General features: G+C 43.3%; 1 protein-coding gene across 1 annotated transcript in view; it reads left to right on the forward strand.

Moving 5' to 3' along the window:
• The first annotated feature begins 5,909 nt into the window (after positions 1 to 5,909).
• LOC126291513 (uncharacterized) overlaps positions 5,910 to 20,592 on the forward strand; it is a 56,474-nt gene continuing 41,791 nt past the window's right edge. The window contains exons 1-2 of the mRNA XM_049985018.1: positions 5,910 to 5,983; positions 16,629 to 16,804. Of these exons, the coding sequence (XP_049840975.1) occupies positions 16,747 to 16,804 (58 nt within the window). The 5' untranslated portion in view covers positions 5,910 to 5,983; positions 16,629 to 16,746. The remainder of the gene's footprint in view (positions 5,984 to 16,628; positions 16,805 to 20,592) is intronic.

The following is a 20,592-nucleotide window of genomic DNA, read 5'->3' on the forward strand; positions in this document are numbered from 1 at the left end:
ACCTGCCACTAGGCAGAATACTAAATAATAATAATAATAATAATAATAATAATAATAATAATAATAATAATAAGAATCAAAAGTATCGTGTATGCAGGGCCCATTCCAGTCATGGAGAGACTGGAGCAGCGTATTCATGCTGCCTTTGACAGTGTTCCAATGGAAACTGGCCGATGTGTGCTACATTGCGAACATACAAGCATTGAGACACATGGAATGTATCTTCAGCACTCGCTGTAACTGTAGCTGCATGGTAGCTCATGTTAGATCGCAGTCTCTGTAACAGTGTGTGACTGCAACCATGCATTTCCGGACATAACTTCACTAGATCATTTTTGTTCAGTATCCTCTCACCGATCAATCCCCAGACTTTGTACGCTGTGGAAATATCACCCTTTTTATGACAAGTCAGTGCGGCCGATACGCTCACTAAACAGAAAATTAGGCACTAGTAAAGAAATCATTACGAGAATCATTTAATATCGTGTAATTACGCCCAAGGGCTTATAACCGCCTGGATTCGGGTAGTGTTTCCTAGTCACGTGTGTTAAGGCATTGCTCGAAGACACGTTGAAGAGTCTGCCGCGAAAAGCCAACACGTGCAGGAACTTCACACACCGCATGATTACGGCAACGGCCAAACACGAATGCCCTTTTCGCCACTCTGTCACATCCTTACATTTACCCATGCCCACGTACAATGTCCGTTTGAATGTCTGTCTTATGCTCCCGTACAGCCAGTTCACACGCTATTAAGCAAATCTCTACGCCATCTGTAGAGGCATAACCATTCATCTGTGCGTGCGCACTGGAGTGATTAATTTTTTTGTCCTATCAGATTTTACAGTGAGTCCAACGAGGAGAGGTCAATATTCAGAGATGCCACAGGAGTGAACACTCGAAGAAAAAGAAGCTCTACCTTAATAGCTATGACCGCTTCTTCATCTTCGGTATTATGAAGCCAATCCCTTCGACTTGAAGCTCCTTGGTTTCCGCATTTTAGGACGTAGTTGTATGGACCAAAACAAGGAAAAAAGTCTAGTAAACATAGGTTTTAAAATGTACGTCCTAAGAGCTATGTTTCACAGTAGCGAAGATGAACCAGGTGCCGGATATCGTCTCTATTTTACTGTGTGTGTGTGTGTGTGTGTGTGTGTGTGTGTGTGTGTGTGTGTGTGTGTATGTGTGAAATATTATGGGACTTAACTACTAAATTCATCAGTCCCTAAGCTTACACGCTACCTAACCTAAATTATCCTAAGAACAAACACACACACCCATGCCCGAGGGAGGACTCGAAACTCCGCCGGGACCAGCCGCACAGTCCATGACTGCAGTGCCCCGACCGCTCGGCTAATCCCGCGGGGTCTATTTTACTCAACGGCTTTCCGTCGATTACTGCAAAGCATTATCTTTCTGACAGGGAATCATGAATTCAGTCATGACTAAGACGATATTTCATAGGCGCTCAGTTTTTATTAAAAGCCGCTTGTTCGGAACGGTATCTTGCGCCTTCTGGAAATCTAGAAACATGGGATGAAATCGAGAGACTTTGTCGACAACACCCATTTACTTCATGTGAATAAAGGGCTGGTTGAGATATACGAGAAAGACATTTTCTGAATCCGTGTGAACTATGTGTTAATAATTGTTTCCTTCGATGTAGTTCGCAATGCTCTGAAACAGTACATGTTCCAAAGCTCTACATCGCATCAACGTCAATTATACGGGACTGTAATTCAGCTGATTACTCCTTTTTCCATTGTTGGGTAGTGGTGTGACTTGTGCAACTTTCCATTGTTTAGGTATGAGTTTTCCGTGGAGAGGGCTGTTATATATTATCACTAATTGGTACACAAATATTGTTGTGTGTCCATCCCTGTGACTGGATGTCTGAGGAACTTCAGCCGTTCGTTTATGTAATAAATTAGAACACCTACAGCCGTCCTTATGATATTATTTTTAGTATAGCATAATTTTAAGTATGTGACAATGAAAGTATCTGTTGGTTTTGTCAAATGATTACAGTAAATATACTTGTAGAGTTTTATCATTGATTCTTTTTCGTGTATATAGATTCTTCCGTCACTTCTTGGTAGAACAATTCCATATTGAGGGTTGAATAACACTTAGGCGTTTTTTTTTGTACTGCTGATTTTTATTTGTATGAACTAATTTTCGGTTTATTAGGCTATCTTCAGATAACTACTGGCTATTGTTTACAGGGAGTTTGAGTTCTTACGAACCAAACATTCTGGACTAAGATACAACGCACTCACATACGACCTTTAGTTGTGATATAGTCTTTGGAATTGTCAAGCGGGTCGTTTGACTTTTTGTTCTGTAAAACTTTTCTTTACATAATAAATCACATTTTATGGTTTGTCATTACCATGAATAACAACAATTAGAATTATTTAAAATACACATTATTACAAAATTACAATTTTTTGGTATCTGTTGTGAACAGTTGAAATGGAGACTAATTTTTGGTTGTACAATAGCGATGTTTTATTCGGAGGTTAAATTTTATTAGAAAATTTTTCTTTAACGTTAGTGTATTAATAAATAGCAAATATTACATTGTTACAATTGTGTTACAGTTAGGAATGTCAACACACAAGGGGTATTACATTATCTTGGGGTGTGAATTTGTTTACTATTGGGACACTTTGTGGTTAGTAGCAGTTTTACTTGATTGTGTAAAGCTTAAGAGTGGTGATGTGCTCAGTTGCAATTGCTCATTTAAAACCAGCTGGCGGTTTAGGGCTGAGTCTTTGTTAATTTCAAGTGCTTCTAGTAACCTGAGTTTTCTGCCTGTGTTGGCTATTCGTAGAACTTTTGTGTGTGTTGGATATTTGTGTCCTCCTTTGAGCACATGTTCAGCAATAATGGAGTCTGATTTATTTAATCTCCAGCTACGTTCATGTTCAGCCAGCCTTGTTGCTATGGCCCGGCCAGTTTGACCAATGTACAGGTTATTGCAGTCAGTGCATTTTATTTTGTAGACCCCACTGTTGCTTGGTTTATCTGTTTTGTCCTTGCTGTTGAATAGGAGATTAGCTCTAGTGCCTCTTACATTAAATGAACTTTTATAGTTTTGGGATTTCAGTGTTTTGGCTAGTTTGTTCGATAGCTTACCTAGATATGGAATAGTACACCAGTTGGTTTTTTGTGTCATTGTTATTACAGAGGGGGCATAAATGTAGGGCAAGATATTCCTTCTTTGTTTATTGTGCAGGATTTTGTCAACTAATTCGGGGTTATAGCCATTGTTATATGCAATATATTTAATGATTTATTCTTCTGTTTGGAAATTCTGTTTTGACATTGGTATGGATGTGAGGCGATGCACCATGGAATGGAAGCTGCATGTTTGTGTGGGAATTGGTGTTTCTGTTTTTAAACTGTCTCCGTATTACGTGGTTTGTAAGTTCATGATGCTATCGTTACTGTTTATGGATACAGGTATGAAGATGGTGCACTGAAGCACCGAAACTGGAAGCCATACAATAAATGACATCATAAGGATGTCCGTAGGTGTTGCACACTATTACATAACTGGTATACGGTCTGGGCCGGAGACCGTGCCTTTATTGGTTTAACCTGCTTCGCTACACCGAGGGTATCTACTTCTATGTTACACGTCTTTGCAGTTCATTATTCAAATTATGGAATATTTACTTCTTTTGTGAAGGTGTTTCGGAAAACCGTGTTTAGTAACTGTTTTAGTGGTAGCGCCATCAATAACGTCACCATTGCTATCACGAAATGCCACTGGTTTACTTTACATACGAACAGAATCTCTTTGGCTTTTTGGAGTGTTTCTTGGCTGAGAGTTTCGTTGTGGAAACTTCTCAAAGTGTCTCAGATTTAAATTTTAATTTAAGAAAAGCATTCTTCCAGTTACGGCGACAAAAAGGTGGAATTGATTAGTATTTTTTTAACATACAAGGAAGTCGGCTTCTGTACGTTCTCGTCATATGATGTCAGGTAATTTTCAAGAACCTTTATTTAAAAAAGACAGTGTAACCATTGTGTTACCATCATAGCATTTCTTGATGGGAACAAGAGAAAAAGAGAAGACAGATTTGGAAACGAACAAGGACATACAGAGAGGCAATTTTTACTCTATCTGTACTGTAATGGAATAGGAAAGGGAATTGGTAATAAACTACTGGCCATTAAAATTGCTACACCATGAAGATGACGTGCTACAGACGCGAAATTTAACCGACAGGAAGAAGATGCTATGATTTGCAAATGATTAGCTTTTCAGAGCATTCACACAAGGTTGGCGCCGGTGGCGACACCTACTACGTGCTGACATGAGGAAAGTTTCCAATAGATTTCTCGTACACAAACAACAGTTAACCGGCGTTGCCTAGTGAAACGTTGTGATGCCTCGTGTCAGGAGGAGAAATGCATACCATCACGTTTTCGACTTCGATAAAGGTCGGATTGTAGCCTAACGCGATTGCAATTTTTGGTATCGCGACATTGCTGCTCGCGTTGGTCGAGATCAAACGACTCTTAGAATATGGAATCGGTGGGTTCAGGAGGGTAATACGGAACGCCGTGCTGGATCCCAACGGCCTCGTACCATTAGTAGTCGAGATGACAGGCATGTTATCTGCATGGCTGTAACGGATCGTGCAGCCACGTCTCGATCCCTGAGTCAACAGATGGGGACGTTTACAAGACAACAACCATCTGCACGAATAGTTCGACGACGTTTGCAGCAGCATGGACTATCAGCTCAGAGACAATGGCTGCTGTTACCCTTGACGCTGCATCACAGACAAGAGCGCCTGCGATGGTGTACTCAACGACGAACCTGGGTGCACGAATGGCAAAACGTTATTTTTTCGGATGAATCCAGGTTCTGTTTACAGCATCATGATGGTCGCATTCGTGTTTGGCGACAACGCGGTGAACGCACATTGGAAGAGTGTATTCGTCATCGCCATACTGGCGTATAGCCCGGCGTGATGGTATGGGGGCCATTGGTTACACGTCTCCGTCACCTCTTGTTCGCACTGACAGCACTTTGAACAGTGGACGTTACATTTGAGATGTGTTAGGACCCCTGGCTCCACTCATCATTCGATTCCTGCGAAACCCTACATTTCAGCAGGATAATGCACGACCGCATGTTGCAGGACCTGTACGGGCCTTTCAGGATACAGAAAATGTTCGACTGCTGCCCTGGCCAGCACATTCTCCAGATATCTCACCATTTGAAAAGATCTGGTCAATGGTGGGCGAGCAACTGGCTCGTCACAGTATGCCAGTCACTACTCTTGATGAACTGTGGTATCTTGTTGTAGCTGCATGGGCAACTGTACCTGTACACGCCATCCAAGCTCTGTTTGACTCAATGACCAGGCGTGTCAAGGCCGTTATTACGGCCAGAGGTTCTGGTATTGATTCCTCAGGATCTATGCACCCAAATAGCTTGAAAATGTAATCACATGTTAGTTCTAGTAGAATATATTTGCCCAATGAATACCCCTTTATCGTCTGTATTTCTTCTCGGTGTAGCAATTTTAATGGCCAGTAGTCTATTAGTATGACGTATCCTCGTCCACATAGTTCTTCGTTGTTCATCTACTTGCCAAAAACCAAACTTGATGTAGATTTCAAAGCCCAGGAAAGCGTGTCACCCTCTCGCACAGAAATCGCCCTCGGGATTTTCAGCGGCACTCTTGTTTCTAGCTGCTGCCGGCATGATCATCAGCTTGAATCACAACACGACATGTGACGACGTCATGCGCAACAGAACTTTCATCACCACTGCCGGAGAGCTGGTGAGAAGAATCGTGCAGAAAGGCATCAGGAAGCCTCGGAAGGACGCATCGGTCCCAGGTCGTGACGTATGTCATTCTCTGCTATTGAAGATGAAACCCGTTTCCAAACCCAAAGTCAGAGCGTTGCTGTGCCAAGCTGCGACTACCGAACGAAGAGTCCCCTTCGTCCACTGGTAAGTGTTTGTGCAATTCTTTAAAAACAAATCATTATTTGTTTATTACTTTTAAATTACCTGTTGTTGTGGTCTTCAGTCCTAAGACGTTTGACACTGCTCTTTAGGCTAATATATTTATTTATTGCTTATTTATCCTGACCAGATTGTGGCCTTAAGGCACTCTCGTACGTCTGATGAGGAACAACATATACCAAATACTTCACAAAACAGTTTTCAGTAATAATAGGCATAATATTAATAATGATAATAGTAACAGTTGACACTATCAATAATAATTATCAATAATAACGAGAATGATAGCAATAATAATAATAATAATAATAATAATAATAATAATAATAATAATAATAGTGAATGGCATAAGGAATTACTTAGATTATTTTCGTACATTTGAGTCCATGATTAGCTTTATAACGAGTGAAAAGAATATGGATGAAGGAGAAGATTGAAATGACAGTGAAAGTAGGAAACAATAGGTTGGTTGGTTTGTGGGATTAAAGGGACCAGACTACTATGGTCATCGGTCCCTTGTTCCATAAAAAAAACCACCCGAAGAGAATAAAAAACGAACAACAGGAAAGACAGCAGACGAAACTGGACATGAAATACTCTGACAGAGACCAGACAAAACAAATTAAAACACACAGTGTGACGGTGGTTGGCCGACTGTAGAGAAAAAGAGGAAGAGCCAACCACCAAGAACACTGTAAAAACTCAGTTTAAAATCAGAGGCTAAAAGCCAGAATCAACACTAAAAAACTCAGATTAAAGGATAAAAACCGCCTGCCCGAATAAAACACAAAACCAAGTCCACCATGGCAGAGTCATCTGATAAAAGAGCAGATAGCATTGCAAAAGTCTGCCTGAGCACGGTTAAAAGGGCGCACTCCGACAGAATATGGACCACCGTCAAGGACGCCCCACAACGACAAAGAGGGGGATCCTCACGACACAGTAAATAACTGTGCGTGAGTCGGGTGTGGCCAATGCGGAGCCGACAAAGGACGACTGAGAGAACTTTGCGGCGTAAGACTGCCCGCAAATCAGCCGCCAGAGATGGCGCACTGGAGGCCTCTTTCTCCATGCAGTCAACAGTTTCATTGCCGGGTATACCAACATGGCCTGGGGTCCAAACAAAGACCACAGACCTGCCGCTACGGGCGAGAGTATGCAGGGACTCCTGGATAGCCAGCACCAGACGAGAACGAGGGAAACATTGGTAGGAAAAAATAAAATACAAATAGATAACACTTAACAAGAGGGGAAGAAGGGGTGGGAGTTGTGGGGTAGAGGGTATTTGTGAGAATAAGCTGCCCATCTGAGTATGGGATAGACGGCTGTTGCGACAGAAGGTGGACCATTAGTTGTATTTTGAAGCTTGGAAGGTATTTTGTTTCTCTGATATTTTGTGGAAGATGGTTTCAGTGTGGGATTCCTGATACAGAGAATGATCTAGAGAATATGGCAGTGTTATGTGCTGGTACATAGAGGATTTTACTGTGTTGAGAGCGGGTGTTTCTGCTCTGCTGTTCAGATGGTAGCGTAAAAGTTGTCGATAAATAAGAGGGAGCGCAGTGATTGAGAAGAAGATAGAGCAAGCATAGGGTGTGATAGTCTCTGCAGTTATTGGCACGTAGTCAAGATAATTGTTTGTAGGCAGGAGTGATATGGTCGAGAAAGAGAATGTGACAAATGTATCGTGCACAAACGTTCATCGCCAGTTTGCTGCGTGAGTTTTCGTATAAAGTCCTTAGAGAACAGCATCAACATAATCGAGTATAGGGAATGTGACTCTGCAAGCCTCTTTTTAAATGCGAAAGGAAACAATTTCTTAAATTTCTCTAGAGAGTGAAGTGACGCTGGCACCTTCTCACAGACTGCAATTGTGTGTTCAGTCCAGTATAGGGGTGATGGTGCAAAACTATCCACAAGTTTTTTGCAGTTTAGGATTAATGGTGGAAGAGATTTCTGTATTGAGAGGTACTTAGTCTTTTATGAGCGGCTAAGTTTCAAACCTAATTGCAGAGCCCAGAGCTAGTAATACACTCCTGGAAATGGAAAAAAGAACACATTGACACCGGTGTGTCAGACCCACCATACTTGCTCCGGACACTGCGAGAGGGCTGTACAAGCAATGATCACACGCAGCAGAAACCGCGGTGTTGGCCGTCGAATGGCGCTAGCTGCGCAGCATTTGTGCACAGCCTCCGTCAGTGTCAGCCAGTTTGCCGTGGCATACGGAGCTCCATCGCATTCTTTAACACTGGTAGCATGCCGCGACAGCGTGGACGTGAACCGTATGTGCAGTTGACGGACTTTGAGCGAGGGCGTATAGTGGGCATGCGGGAGGCCGGGTGGACGTACCGCCGAATTGCTCAACACGTGGGGCGTGAGGTCTCCACAGTACATCGATGTTGTCGCCAGTGGTCGGCGGAAGGTGCACGTGCCCGTCGACCTGGGACCGGACCGCAGCGACGCACGGATGCACGCAAAGACCGTAGGATCCTACGCAGTGCCGTAGGGCACCGCACCGCCACTTCCCAGCAAATTAGGGACACTGTTGCTCCTGGGTTATCGGCGAGGACCATTCGCAACCGTCTCCATGAAGCTGGGCTACGGTCCCGCACACCGTCAGGCCGTCTTCCGCTCACGCCCCAACATCGTGCAGCCCGCCTCCAGTGGTGTCGCGACAGGCGTGAATGGAGGGACGAATGGAGACGTCTCGTCTTCAGCGATGAGAGTCGCTTCTGCCTTGGTGCCAATGATGGTCGTATGCGTGTTTGGCGCCGTGCAGGTGAGCGCCACAATCAGGACTGCATACGACCGAGGCACACAGGGCCAACACCCGGCATCATGGTGTGGGGAGCGATCTCCTACACTGGCCGTACACCTCTGGTGACCGTCGAGGGGACACTGAATAGTGCACGGTACATCCAAACCGTCATCGAACCCATCGTTCTACCATTCCTAGACCGGCAAGGGAACTTGCTGTTCCAACAGGACAATGCACGTCAGCATGTATCCCGTGCCACCCAACGTGCTCTAGAAGGTGTAAGTCAACTACCCTGGCCAGCAAGATCTCCGGATCTGTTCCCCATTGAGCATGTTTGGGACTGGATGAAGCGTCGTCTCACGCGGTCTGCACGTCCAGCACGAACGCTGGTCCAACTGAGGCGCCAAGTGGAAATGGCATGGCAAGCCGTTCCACAGGACTACATCCAGCATCTGTACGATGGTCTCCATGGGAGAATAGCAGCCTGCATTGCTGCGAAAGGTGGATATACACTGTACTAGTGCCGACATTGAGCATGCTCTGTTGCCTGTGTCTATGTGCCTGTGGTTTTGTCAGTGTGATCATGTGATGTATCTGACCCCAGGAATGTGTCAATAAAGTTTCCCCTTCCTGGGGCAATGAATTCACGGTGTTCTTATTTCAATTTCCAGCAGTGTATATGGTGTCAAGTCTCTCCAGCTCAGTGAAACTGCTACAAGATCCCACTGAACTTACTTAGCATGAGAGGTTCCATGCCCTCTTTTGCATATCGCCTCTCATTTTCATTAATTTTATTAATGTTCTATGTCATTGAACGGTAGTAACAGACCGAATAAGGTTATTTTAATGAGAGTATTTCTACTGAGAGCTTAAAAAAATATTTCAAACATCGAAGGACGCGGCACACTACACATTTGGTTGGGGGGCTGCACCTCCCTGGATTCTGAGGGTTTCGTACAATAGGCTTAAGCGCCTGTCGGAACGACTGCCATTGATTGAGTTTCGCCTATAGTATGCAGGGCGGACCTACCTGTGAGACGTCTGAGTGTCGCTGCAGTTTGTGTGTTTATCGTTCCGGCGCGTCCGGAACGAAAATCACTGGCACTGACTGACTGCATTGTCTTCTTGATTCTGAGAGTACTTGGTGACTGTGCCCTGCTGGATGCGAATGTCTGGCACCGGATGGCCGGTGGTCTAAGCAGGTTGTTTTCGTAGGCGATCAAACGGCAGGTTCAGTGCCCTCAGCTGAATAGCAGAGGCGTGATTGGTCAACTTAAATTGAGGCTAGTTGACTTCATAAAGCCCTGCTCTAAATTGGAGAGAACGGTCGCTATTGGCGCGAATGATGTTCCGAGACAGTGTGGGGGAATTTTGGAATCAGCACTGAATGCTGGTTTTCGAGTAGGAAGTTGAGCAATGCGAGCTTCCCTCTTGCATTGCTTCACAGTGGGATTCGGGATCTGATCTTCGACAGAGTCTGACAGTCTTGCGACTTGGTCCCTCTTTTTCGGCAGAACTTAGAATTCTCGGACAGCCTTTGAGGCCAGGGGTTGACACACGGCAGAAGTCGGCGCCTACATCATCAGGACGCTGCCTACCGACGACGTGCTGCAGATTTCAGTACTGGTACAGTATTTTGCGACTCCGGCACTGTAGTACCTTATCAATTTTATACTGAATCCCTCAGCAACACTCGCGTTCGCTTTGCTACAAGTCCACCTTGCTTGTTTCTCCATGTGATCCCATTTGAGCTCTCATTACTAATTGCGTACTGCTAAATAGTCGCGAGAGTAATATTTGATTCTTTAGGACATCCAGTCATTATCGTCAATCTGTTGCATCACAGAGAGTAGGAGCCCCTTGCTCTCGAGCCAACTCTTATTCTCATAATATTTCAGTACACACTATCTTTTAACCCACTGTGTGCGTCTACAATTACGTGCATTTATGTTCCGATGTATAATAAATCTCATTGTAATATTTAATCCGCATATTTCGTAGATATAGGCAGAATCCCGTTTCCTATTGTTTATTATGATAAAGTTCTCTTTTTTGAATAGATTACGATTTTTATTAAATTATTGAGAGTGTGCACTCCTCATTTTACCAAGTAGCAGGGTCCACCATTTCCCTTCGTTACCGTTGTTCACATAGTTAATTAGCTAGTAGATAAGGAGGGGGTCTAGTGCCTGTCTCGTTTTCATGCAAAATTTGTCTGAATTGAACAGGTACAAACTCTTCTCCACCCCGGCACCTCGCAAGCATAGTCAAGCCATGATCAGTCTCTGCAGTAGTTATTATTTCAACCTTTTCCCCCGCACCTAGCGATTACATAGTGTCATATTACTGTTTCTAAGACTCATTTTCAGACGTCTGCACACCCTAGGCTTCTAGCTTCGGCTCTAGTGGTAACGTCTTTGACTAATAATCAAAACTTCTTAGTCTCGGTTTTAAACTGAGCCAAGTCTTAAACTTTTAATAAAATTCATCGGCAATGACGGCCGAAAAGTTCCTGTATATCGAGTCACCTTTCACTACCAACGGTCTTGTCAAGAAGGCTCTAGGAGCGGACAGAATTTCAGGACAACTTCCTGGCTTGGGATGAGAAGATACCCCTAAAAGGCGGAAGAATTAGCGATAATCAATGGCATGATGATGTAGAAGGCATTAAAGAGACAGAGGAAATGTGGTCTGTGATTGAAAGGAGTCTCCACTGGCAAAAGATTCTCGATTAATTACCCGTCTCGATTTCTGGCAGGAGATTAAAAAGGGGAAATGACTCTGAAGAAAACATCGAAAAACCAACAAAAAAGACGTTCTATAGGAGGGGCGTCGAACGTCAAAAATTTGAACGTGCTAGGGAAGCTAGAAATTCCGAAAAGGGTAGTGCTTAGGCTCAGTCTAAATGTAGAGGGAATCAGTGAAGTGTGGTAGAAAGAATATCAGAATTTCTGGTCAGATGGTCAGACAAATGTTGGGTAATATCAACAGCAGTAGAAAATGTTGTAACGGGAGTAGGATTCGTTATGAATAGGAAGGTGGGGCAGCCAGTGAGTTACTGTGAACAGTTCAGTGATAGGTTTGTCCTCATCGCAGTCGACAGCACACCGACGACAACAACAATAATAATACAGGGATATATGCCAGGACCACAAGCAGAAGATCATCAGAGAGAGGAGAAAGTACAGGACATTTAAAGGGGAATGTATGTGAAAGGATATGATGTTCAAATAGTCATGGGGCACTGAAGCAGTGTTGTAGGAGAAAGGAGAATTTGGGGCTGGTAGTAGAAATAAGATAGGTGAAAGACTAAATCAGTTCTGCGGTAAATTTCCGCTTGTACGGTCGCAGGTTCGAATCCTGCCTCGGGCATGGATGCGTGTGATGTTCTTACGTTAGTTAGGTTTAAGTAGTTTTAAGTCTAAGGGACTGATGACCTTAGATGTTAAGTCCCATAGTGCTTACAGCCATTTGAACCATTTTGTCAATTGGTGGATCAGTCACAAGGCCTACTGCTAACTTCTTGATGCTAACTGCCTTGCGTCAGCTGCATTATGGCACTTACTGCACATGCTGCAGAGGTTGTGTTTAAAAGCTAGCCTCAGATTGGTGGGGCTGTCACATCGACTACTGCCAACTTCTCAGTATGAACTATCTGGTGTAGAATCGAAAGATAATGAAAACACGAGTCACATATCTGTTGGACCAAGTTGGCTGCATAGTTGCACTAGCTGTGCGTGGTACGCAGGATGTGTCTCATTGTTGTCTGTGGCTTGGTTGGGCAGTCATGAGTTACTGCCAACGTCTGCATGTGGAACTCCTGGTATGGTATTGAAATAGACGACAGAGGGATAGAGAAACAATTAAAATCGCTCAAAACAGGAAAGGTCGCTTGTCCTGATGGGATACCAGTTCGATTTTACACAGAGTACGCAAAGGAACTTGCCCCCCTTCTTGCAGCGGTTTACCGTAGGTCTCTAGAAGAGCGAAGCGTTCCAAAGGATTGGCAAAGGGCACAGGTCACCCCCGTTTTCAAGAAGGGACGTCGAACAGATGTGCAGAACTATAGACCTATATCTCTAACGTCGATCAGTTGCAGAATTTTGGAACACTTATGTTCGAGTATAATGTCTTTTCTGGAGACTAGAAATCTACTCTGTAGGAATCAGCATGGGTTTCGAAAAAGACGGTCGTGTGAAACCCAGCTTGCGCTATTCGTACACGAGACTCAGAGGGCCTTAGACACGGGTTCACAGGTAGATGCCGTGTTTCTTGACTTCCGCAAGGCGTTTGACACAGTTCCTGACAGTCGTTTAATGAACAAAGTAAGAGCATACGGACTATCAGATCAATTGTGTGATTGGATTGAAGAGTTCCTAGATAACAGAATGCAGCATGTCATTCTCAATGGAGAGAAGTCTTCCTAAGTAAGAGTGATTTCAGGTGTAAGCAGGGGGGTGTCATAGGACCGTTGCTATTCACAATATACATAAATGACCTGGTGGATGACATCGGAAGTTCACTGAGGCTTTTTGCAGATGATGCTGTGGTGTATCGAGAGTTTGTAACAATGGAAAATTGTACTGAAATGCAGGAGGATCTCCAGCGAATTGACGCATGGTGCACGGAATGGCAATCGAATCTCAATGTAGACAAGTATAATGTGATGCGAATACATAGAAAGATAGGTCCCTTATCATTTAGCTACAAAATAGCAGGTCAGCAACTGGAAGCAGTTAATTCCATAAATTATCTGGGAGTACGCATTAGGAGTGATTTAAAATGGGATGATCATATAAAGTTGTTCGCCGGTAAAGCAGATACCAGACTGAGATTCATTGGAAGAATCCTAAGGAAACGCAATCCGACAACAAAGGAAGTAGGTTACAGTACGCTTGTTCGCCCACTGCTTGAATACTGCTCAGCAGTGTGGGATCCGCACCAGATAGGGTTGACAGAAGAGATAGAGAAGATCCAACGGAGAGCAGCGCGCTTCGTTACAGGATCATTTAGTAATCGCGAAAGCGTTACGGAGATGATAGATAAATTCCAGTGGAAGACTCTGCAGGAGAGACGCTCAGTAGCTCGGTACGGGCTTTTGTTAAAGCTCCGATAACATACCTTCACCGAAGAGTCAAGCAGTATATTGCTCCCTCGTACGTGTATCTCGCGAAGAGACCATGAGGATAAAATCAGAGAGATCAGAGCCCACACAGAAGCATACCGACAATCCTCCTTTCCATGTACAATAAGAGACTGGAATAGAAGGGAGAACCGATAGAGGTACTCAGGGTACCCTCCGCCACACACCGTCAGGTGGCTTGCAGAGTATGGATGTAGATGTAGATGTAGATGTATTGATAGTGGTGTGGTATCGATAGTGCGCTTCATCACACTAACAAATTTGATAGATTAAGTCGGCTTTGGTGTTAGCCCCACATGCTACAGAGAGTGTGACTCAGAGCTGGACATGGAATGGTGGGAAAGTCACATAAGTAACTGCCATCTTATATATGTGGTCTACGTAACATGTTATCGGTAGTGTACGAAACCACAGTAACATATCTATTATGGATTATGGTGGTTGCATCGTGACACTAGCTGTGTGTGCTGCACAAGGTATATCTTGGAGCTGGCCGTGGATTGGCTGGACAGTGACACGAGTTACTGCCAACTTCTCTATGTGGACCGCCTAGTGTGGTATCAATCGATTATGACACCACAGTAACAAATTTGTTGGATTAAATCAGCTTTGTTGTGATGCTAGCTGCGCATGCTGCAGAGGGTACGTCTTGGAGCTGGCTATAGATTGGATGGCCATCCCATAAGTTATCGTGAATCGATGTTGATACCCCCCCCCCCCCCCCCCCCGTGTTACCAGTAGTTTACGACACACTGTGCAACTAAGCTATAATTTTTCTTCTACTTGTAAAGATCATCAGCTACTTAATACCAGCACAAAGACATGTAGTCGCGTTGAGATACTCAGTTTTTTTTGTGTCTTTGCATTACTCACATTAAAATATCGTGCTCTCCTTTATTGGACAATTCGTATTTTAAAGTATGTAATGGTTTAATTCAATAACACGACTAATACAATAGTGTTTGGTACATTTTTGAGAAAGTTGTAAAGTCAGTCTTCTTAGTTACATCAAAGATCCAAAACGTTATGGCCACATACCACCATGAAACTGAATGCCACCTAGTGGCACACTAAGGGAAGTGCGGGGGCATGCTAAAAGGCAATGCCTTTAAAATTTTTATGTGAAAACTCTTAAGGCTTTTCAAATGAAACAGATGTTACTGACATTATGCGTCATGCCTTCATATTTATTTCTCAACGTAGTCACCGTGGCGATATCACATTTCTCCCAAGTGAGATACCAGTTTGTTGATACCATCACTGTAGAATGTTTGAAGCTGTTGACGGAGCCATAGCTTGCATCGCTCCATCACTATCACATTGAAGTGTTCGAAGATGTTTCTTAAGATTCGAAAACACGTCAGTGGCTCGAAGACTTCTAAATAATAAAATACGTTGTCCTCGACGGTAAGTTTTCATCAAAGAGAATTTTATCGTCAGGACACTCTGTATACATAAGCGATCTGGTGGGCGAGGTGAGCAGCAATCTGCGACAGTTTTCTGATGACGCTGTGGTGTACGGGAAAGTGTCAGCATCGAGTGACTGTAGATGGATACAAGACGACCTAGACAGAATTTCTAACTGTTTGCAATGGATGACAGCTTCTTCTAAATATGAAAAAGTATGCGTTGTTGCCAATGAGCAGGGAAAACTTTCTCATAATGCTCGACTACAGAGTTAGTAGGGTGCTGCGTCACGTAGTTGTCTTGATGAAATATCTAGGCGTAACGTTGTTCCGAGTGCTCGGACCCTCGTTAACACTCTGTAATTGGCCATCGTGCCAAACGCTTTTGGGGAAATCTAGGAATATAGAAACTGCCTGTTGCTCTCCATCCATCGTTCTCATGATATCAAGCGAGAAAACGGCAAGCTGAGAGTCGAGAGAGCGGTGCTATCTAAAATCTGCTCTGATTCGCGTGGAGAAGATATTCGAATTCAATGTACTCAATAATTCTGCAGTGACCATTGGTAAGGATGTTGGTCAACAATTTTAGGGTTCCGTTGTTGTATCCTTCCCATATATAGGAGTGAACTGAGCTTTCTTTCAGCCGCATGGAACATCGCATTGGGCGAAATATTCGCTAAGTACGGAACCAATAACGTAGAGTACTCTATGGAAAAATCCGAAATGGGATTCCATCCATCTTGCTAGCTTGTTGCGGTGTGAATATTCTTCATGTTTTCTTTCAATTGTATATAGAGACCTGAAGATGGTAGGTGCATTCAAACTTTTGTTAAAAAATTAAACTAAAATAAAATAAAAATTACCAGCAACACTTGTCAAGTCACGACGTTTTCAGAGTGTTGAAACTTGTTTATGCCATCAGAAATTGAGTCATTTATTTTCCTGTTACAACAGTGAAATATTTATGGATATATTGCTACAGGTTGTGTGTTAAAATCAGCAACGTATTAGAGGTGCTGCTTTTTGCTATTGTACGTTGATGCTTTTCTAAAGGCGTTAATAATGTCTGTAATAAACTTTATTTTTCCTGATAGCGTTTTTAAGTTCTGTCGGCGCACTCATGGAGACTAAATCGTAATAAAAATTTTAAAATGATTGCTACATTTTCAGCTAACTTCCTCTCATTGCTTGTTAGCCTCTGCTTACAGGCTCCAGCATAGATATCAGTAGTTCTCCCAAGGGTTTTCTCACCCAAGCCACTTTTAACTAGAATATTAGTAGCGGCGTGCTAGGAACTGTTTTCGTCTTTTTGTTTTTAAGGACAAACAAGACGGAATGGAACGAACAGGACCTTAAAAATGATGACCAAAGGAATTGTCTCGTAGAGCGAGTGCTGGATATTAACAGTCGCATTTCAGAATCCATTACAAACAACGTCATGTGTTACCATCTGAACAAGGCGGAGTTCGACCTGGGCGAAAGCACGATGGCTGCTGGTGAGTATATTGTTACATGATAAAACTTTCGAAGTGTATGGACTGGCGGCTTTTTATTTAACTAACCAAAGCTGTTCTAAAGCCAATGTTTCCTCTGAGCATCACAGCGCTTCACTAACCATGAGCCGTGGGAGCCGGTACGTCAGTGCATTCCTTCAAATTCTGAACTGACGTGCCCAGTCATTTAAAATGGAAATTTTCGCTTTGACATGGGCCCAAAACCACGGTCCATCACGGTATTTTCTCATTTAGAAATAATGGTCAGACAAGTAAGAAATGACAAGAAACACAGAAACTGATGTACATATGGATCTGTAAACTGACACATTTTTGACACATTTGTGGTTTTTTGTCCTGTCATTCAGGTTCTTCCCTTTCTTTTCCTCCTTCCTTCCCCTTCACCGCTGTGTTCGTCGTCGGAGTGGCATTCTCAAAAATAAAATATGTGAATTCTACTCCTGTGGGGTTCCTAAAGCTGTTGCCGCGTCCCATGTATCAGTAGCCATCGTTTCCTACCTTCTGATTGTTCCTTTTGCATTTATAATTTTTTCATGGTCTCCTCTACACTATCTAACCACGCAGCCTTCCTTTCTCCCCTAGGTTTTCGTTGGCCATCTGTCATCTGTCAGTCGCATTACATGTCCAAACCAGTTAATCTGCCATTCTTCTATTCCATCTGCAATGCTTTCTGCAGTGTGGATCATTTCTCTGTAGTTCTATTTCTTATGTGGCTACGCCGAGACGTCCTACACGATTTTCTGAGACAGTTCGTTTGTACAACTCTCGGTTTGTTTTTGTTTTATCCAGTCACCTTCCAGTACTCGCATCCATAAGTTGTTATATGCCCTGCAGTACTTATACCATCTTGTAGAGTTTCAGTTTATCTTGTAAGACCATAACAAAGAGTTTAGCTTCAGGATTGCTGTTTAGCCGTGGTCCACCTCTTGCTGTATTTCCCAATTACTTGTTCCACATTCCGATAGGATGCTGCCAGAATACTTAAATATTTCACGTGCCTTAATGTGCTAGCCATCAACTATTACGCTTCTACATTTCCTTCAATGCACAGGTATGATGAAATTTGAAAATGTAGTCTGCAGATTCTAAGGAGAAATAGATAAAGAAGAGTCGTTCGAGTTAGATTATGGTGAACAGAAGATAACTAGAAAGTTATTTTGAAGAAAATATGACGTTATCAAACAGCTCATCAATTGGTTGATATTGCCATGGTGTCCTTGTGATGCCAGTTTCCATACATTGTTTAATGTGACAGTAGTTGGATTCAGATGATATCTAAATAGACAGTTCAGAAAGAGCATTTTGCAGCAGATACTGACTCTAAGAGTGTTTTCCATTTCTCGATTAACACTGACCACAGTCAAAGGAGATGGCTTAATCTGCATGCTTCGATCATTTCCTTGAATTCTCCAGGTGTTTCCATGAGCGGCTTTGCGCTCTGTAATCCAGAATTTTTATGGCATTGTTAATACGAATGGCGTCGCAAAGGAATGTAATTCAGCCAAGTAAATTGATGGAGATTTGCATAATGAGTGACAGGAAAGACAAAGATTTTATTTTGAGCACCAACAGATTCACACAATAGACAGGATGTATCAGGAGGAATGACCAGTATTCAGTGATATCTCAGGAATGATTATTTGAAGCAAAACAGGACTCTAAACTGCACACAGTAAGAGCTATGAGCACTTGTACATATTTCCTACGTGAAAGACACCTCTTGTACGAAACTAGCGTCTGTAGCTGTTAAATATGCATTTTAGAGCCCGTATTTACTAGATTGTTTTTGCTTTAAATGATCGTTCCTATCTTATCCTTGAATACTGAACATTCGTCCTGGAACACCCTAGATGGAGATCTTCAATGTCTTACACTAAGGCATGACTTATGAAGGGAAGAAGAAATGATGTCACTTCAAGTTGCTGCTTAAAGTAGGCGGCATTGGTTACCGTATTTGAAGGGATACATTTTTTGCAAAGCCATTGCAGATAGACACCTATTTGTTTTTCCTTGCCTTCTGTTTACTAGGAGTAGTATCACAAATAGCTCCAATTTCATAACCCGTGGTCTAGAGTGAGCGTCTTTTATTAGTAATTAGAACATGATAAATCCAGGTTTCGAACCCTGCCGTTGTTTAAATTTTAACAAATATCAACAGCATTGGCGGCCGAAGTCTTCCGGCATGAGAAGTCACCCTCCTCCTGCCAGCGCCTTCGAGGAGGAGAGGAAAGAGGTTCAGCGCACTCTATTACCTTTGGGATGGGAGACTGCCCTTAAAAGTCGGAAGAAACATCAATGATCAAAGTCATGAGCATGCAGAAGCCATTGCATTAAAGACATGTGATGTGTATCCACAGGATATGTGGCCTGTTACTGAAGAACTATCATGATGAGCTCTCCGTTCACAAAAGATTCCATGTTAGTCCCACATTTGGATCTTCGATTGTAGCCTTCCAAGGGGCAGGTGACCATGAGAAAAAGATGAAATAATCAAAGACGGGTTAACACTCTACGAGATGGAGCGTGTAGTTAGAAGTCTAAGCGTGGCAGGTAACCTAAAAGAAAAATCTGGGAATGGAAATTCAAAGGCTCAATCTAGATAAAGTGGTAGTCATTGAAGTGAAATGGACAGAAGGCAGGGATATCTGGTCAGACAACAGATATTTCAGAGTCTCACAGTACCCGTCAGCGTTAATTGTGGTCCCAGCGATTCAGCTCCGACGACGAGGTGAAAAAAGAGGTTCATAACTTTCTGACCAGCATGGCGGCGAGCTGGTATGACATGGGCATACAAAAACGGCCACAGCGTCGACAAAAATGCATAGACAGAAATGGTGATTATGTAGAAAAATAGCTAAATGTTCAAGTGCAGACTGATGTAAGCCATTGTAAAAATGAACAGGTCTATGTACTTATATAAAAATAGGAGACCTTACTTTTGCGATTACCCTCGTATATATATACACTACTGGCCATTAAAATTGCTACACCATGAAGATGACGTGCTACAGACGCGAAATTTAACCGACAGGAAGAAGATGCTGTGATATGGAAATGATTAGCTTTTCAGAGCAATTACACAAGGCTGGCGCCGGTGACATGAGGAAAGTTTCCAAGCGATTTCTCATACACAAGCAGCAGTTGACCGGCGTTGCCTGGTGAAACGTTGTGATGCCTCGTGTAAGGAGGAGAAATGCGTACCATCACGTTTCCGACTTTGGTAAAGGTCGGATTGTAGCCTATCGCGACTGCGGTTTATCTTATCGCGACATTGCTGCTTGCGTTGGTCGAGATCCAATAACTGTTAACAGAATATGGAATCGCTGGGTTCAGGAGGGTAATACAGAACGGATCCCAACGGCCTCGTATCACTAGCAGTCGAGATGACAGGCATCTTATCTGGATGGCTGTAACAGATCGTGCAGCCACGTCTCGATCCCTGAGTCAACAGATGGGGACGTTTGCAAGACAACAACCATCTGCACGAACAGTTCGACGACGTTTGCAGCACCATGGACTCTGAGACCATGGCTGCGGTTACCCTTGACGCTGCATCACAGACAGGAGCCCCTGCGATGGTGTACTCGACGACGAACCTGGGTGCACGAATGGCAAAACGTCATTTTTTCCGGTAAATCCAGGTTCTGTTTACAGCATAATGATGGCCGCATCCGTGTTTGGCGACATCGCGGTGAATGCACACTGGAAGCGTGTATTCGTCATCGCCATACTGGCGTATCACCTGGCGTGATGGTATGAGGTGCCATTGG

Source organism: Schistocerca gregaria, chromosome 9 (genome assembly GCF_023897955.1).
Source record: "Schistocerca gregaria isolate iqSchGreg1 chromosome 9, iqSchGreg1.2, whole genome shotgun sequence".
In the NCBI taxonomy this organism is placed as follows: domain Eukaryota; kingdom Metazoa; phylum Arthropoda; class Insecta; order Orthoptera; family Acrididae; genus Schistocerca; species Schistocerca gregaria.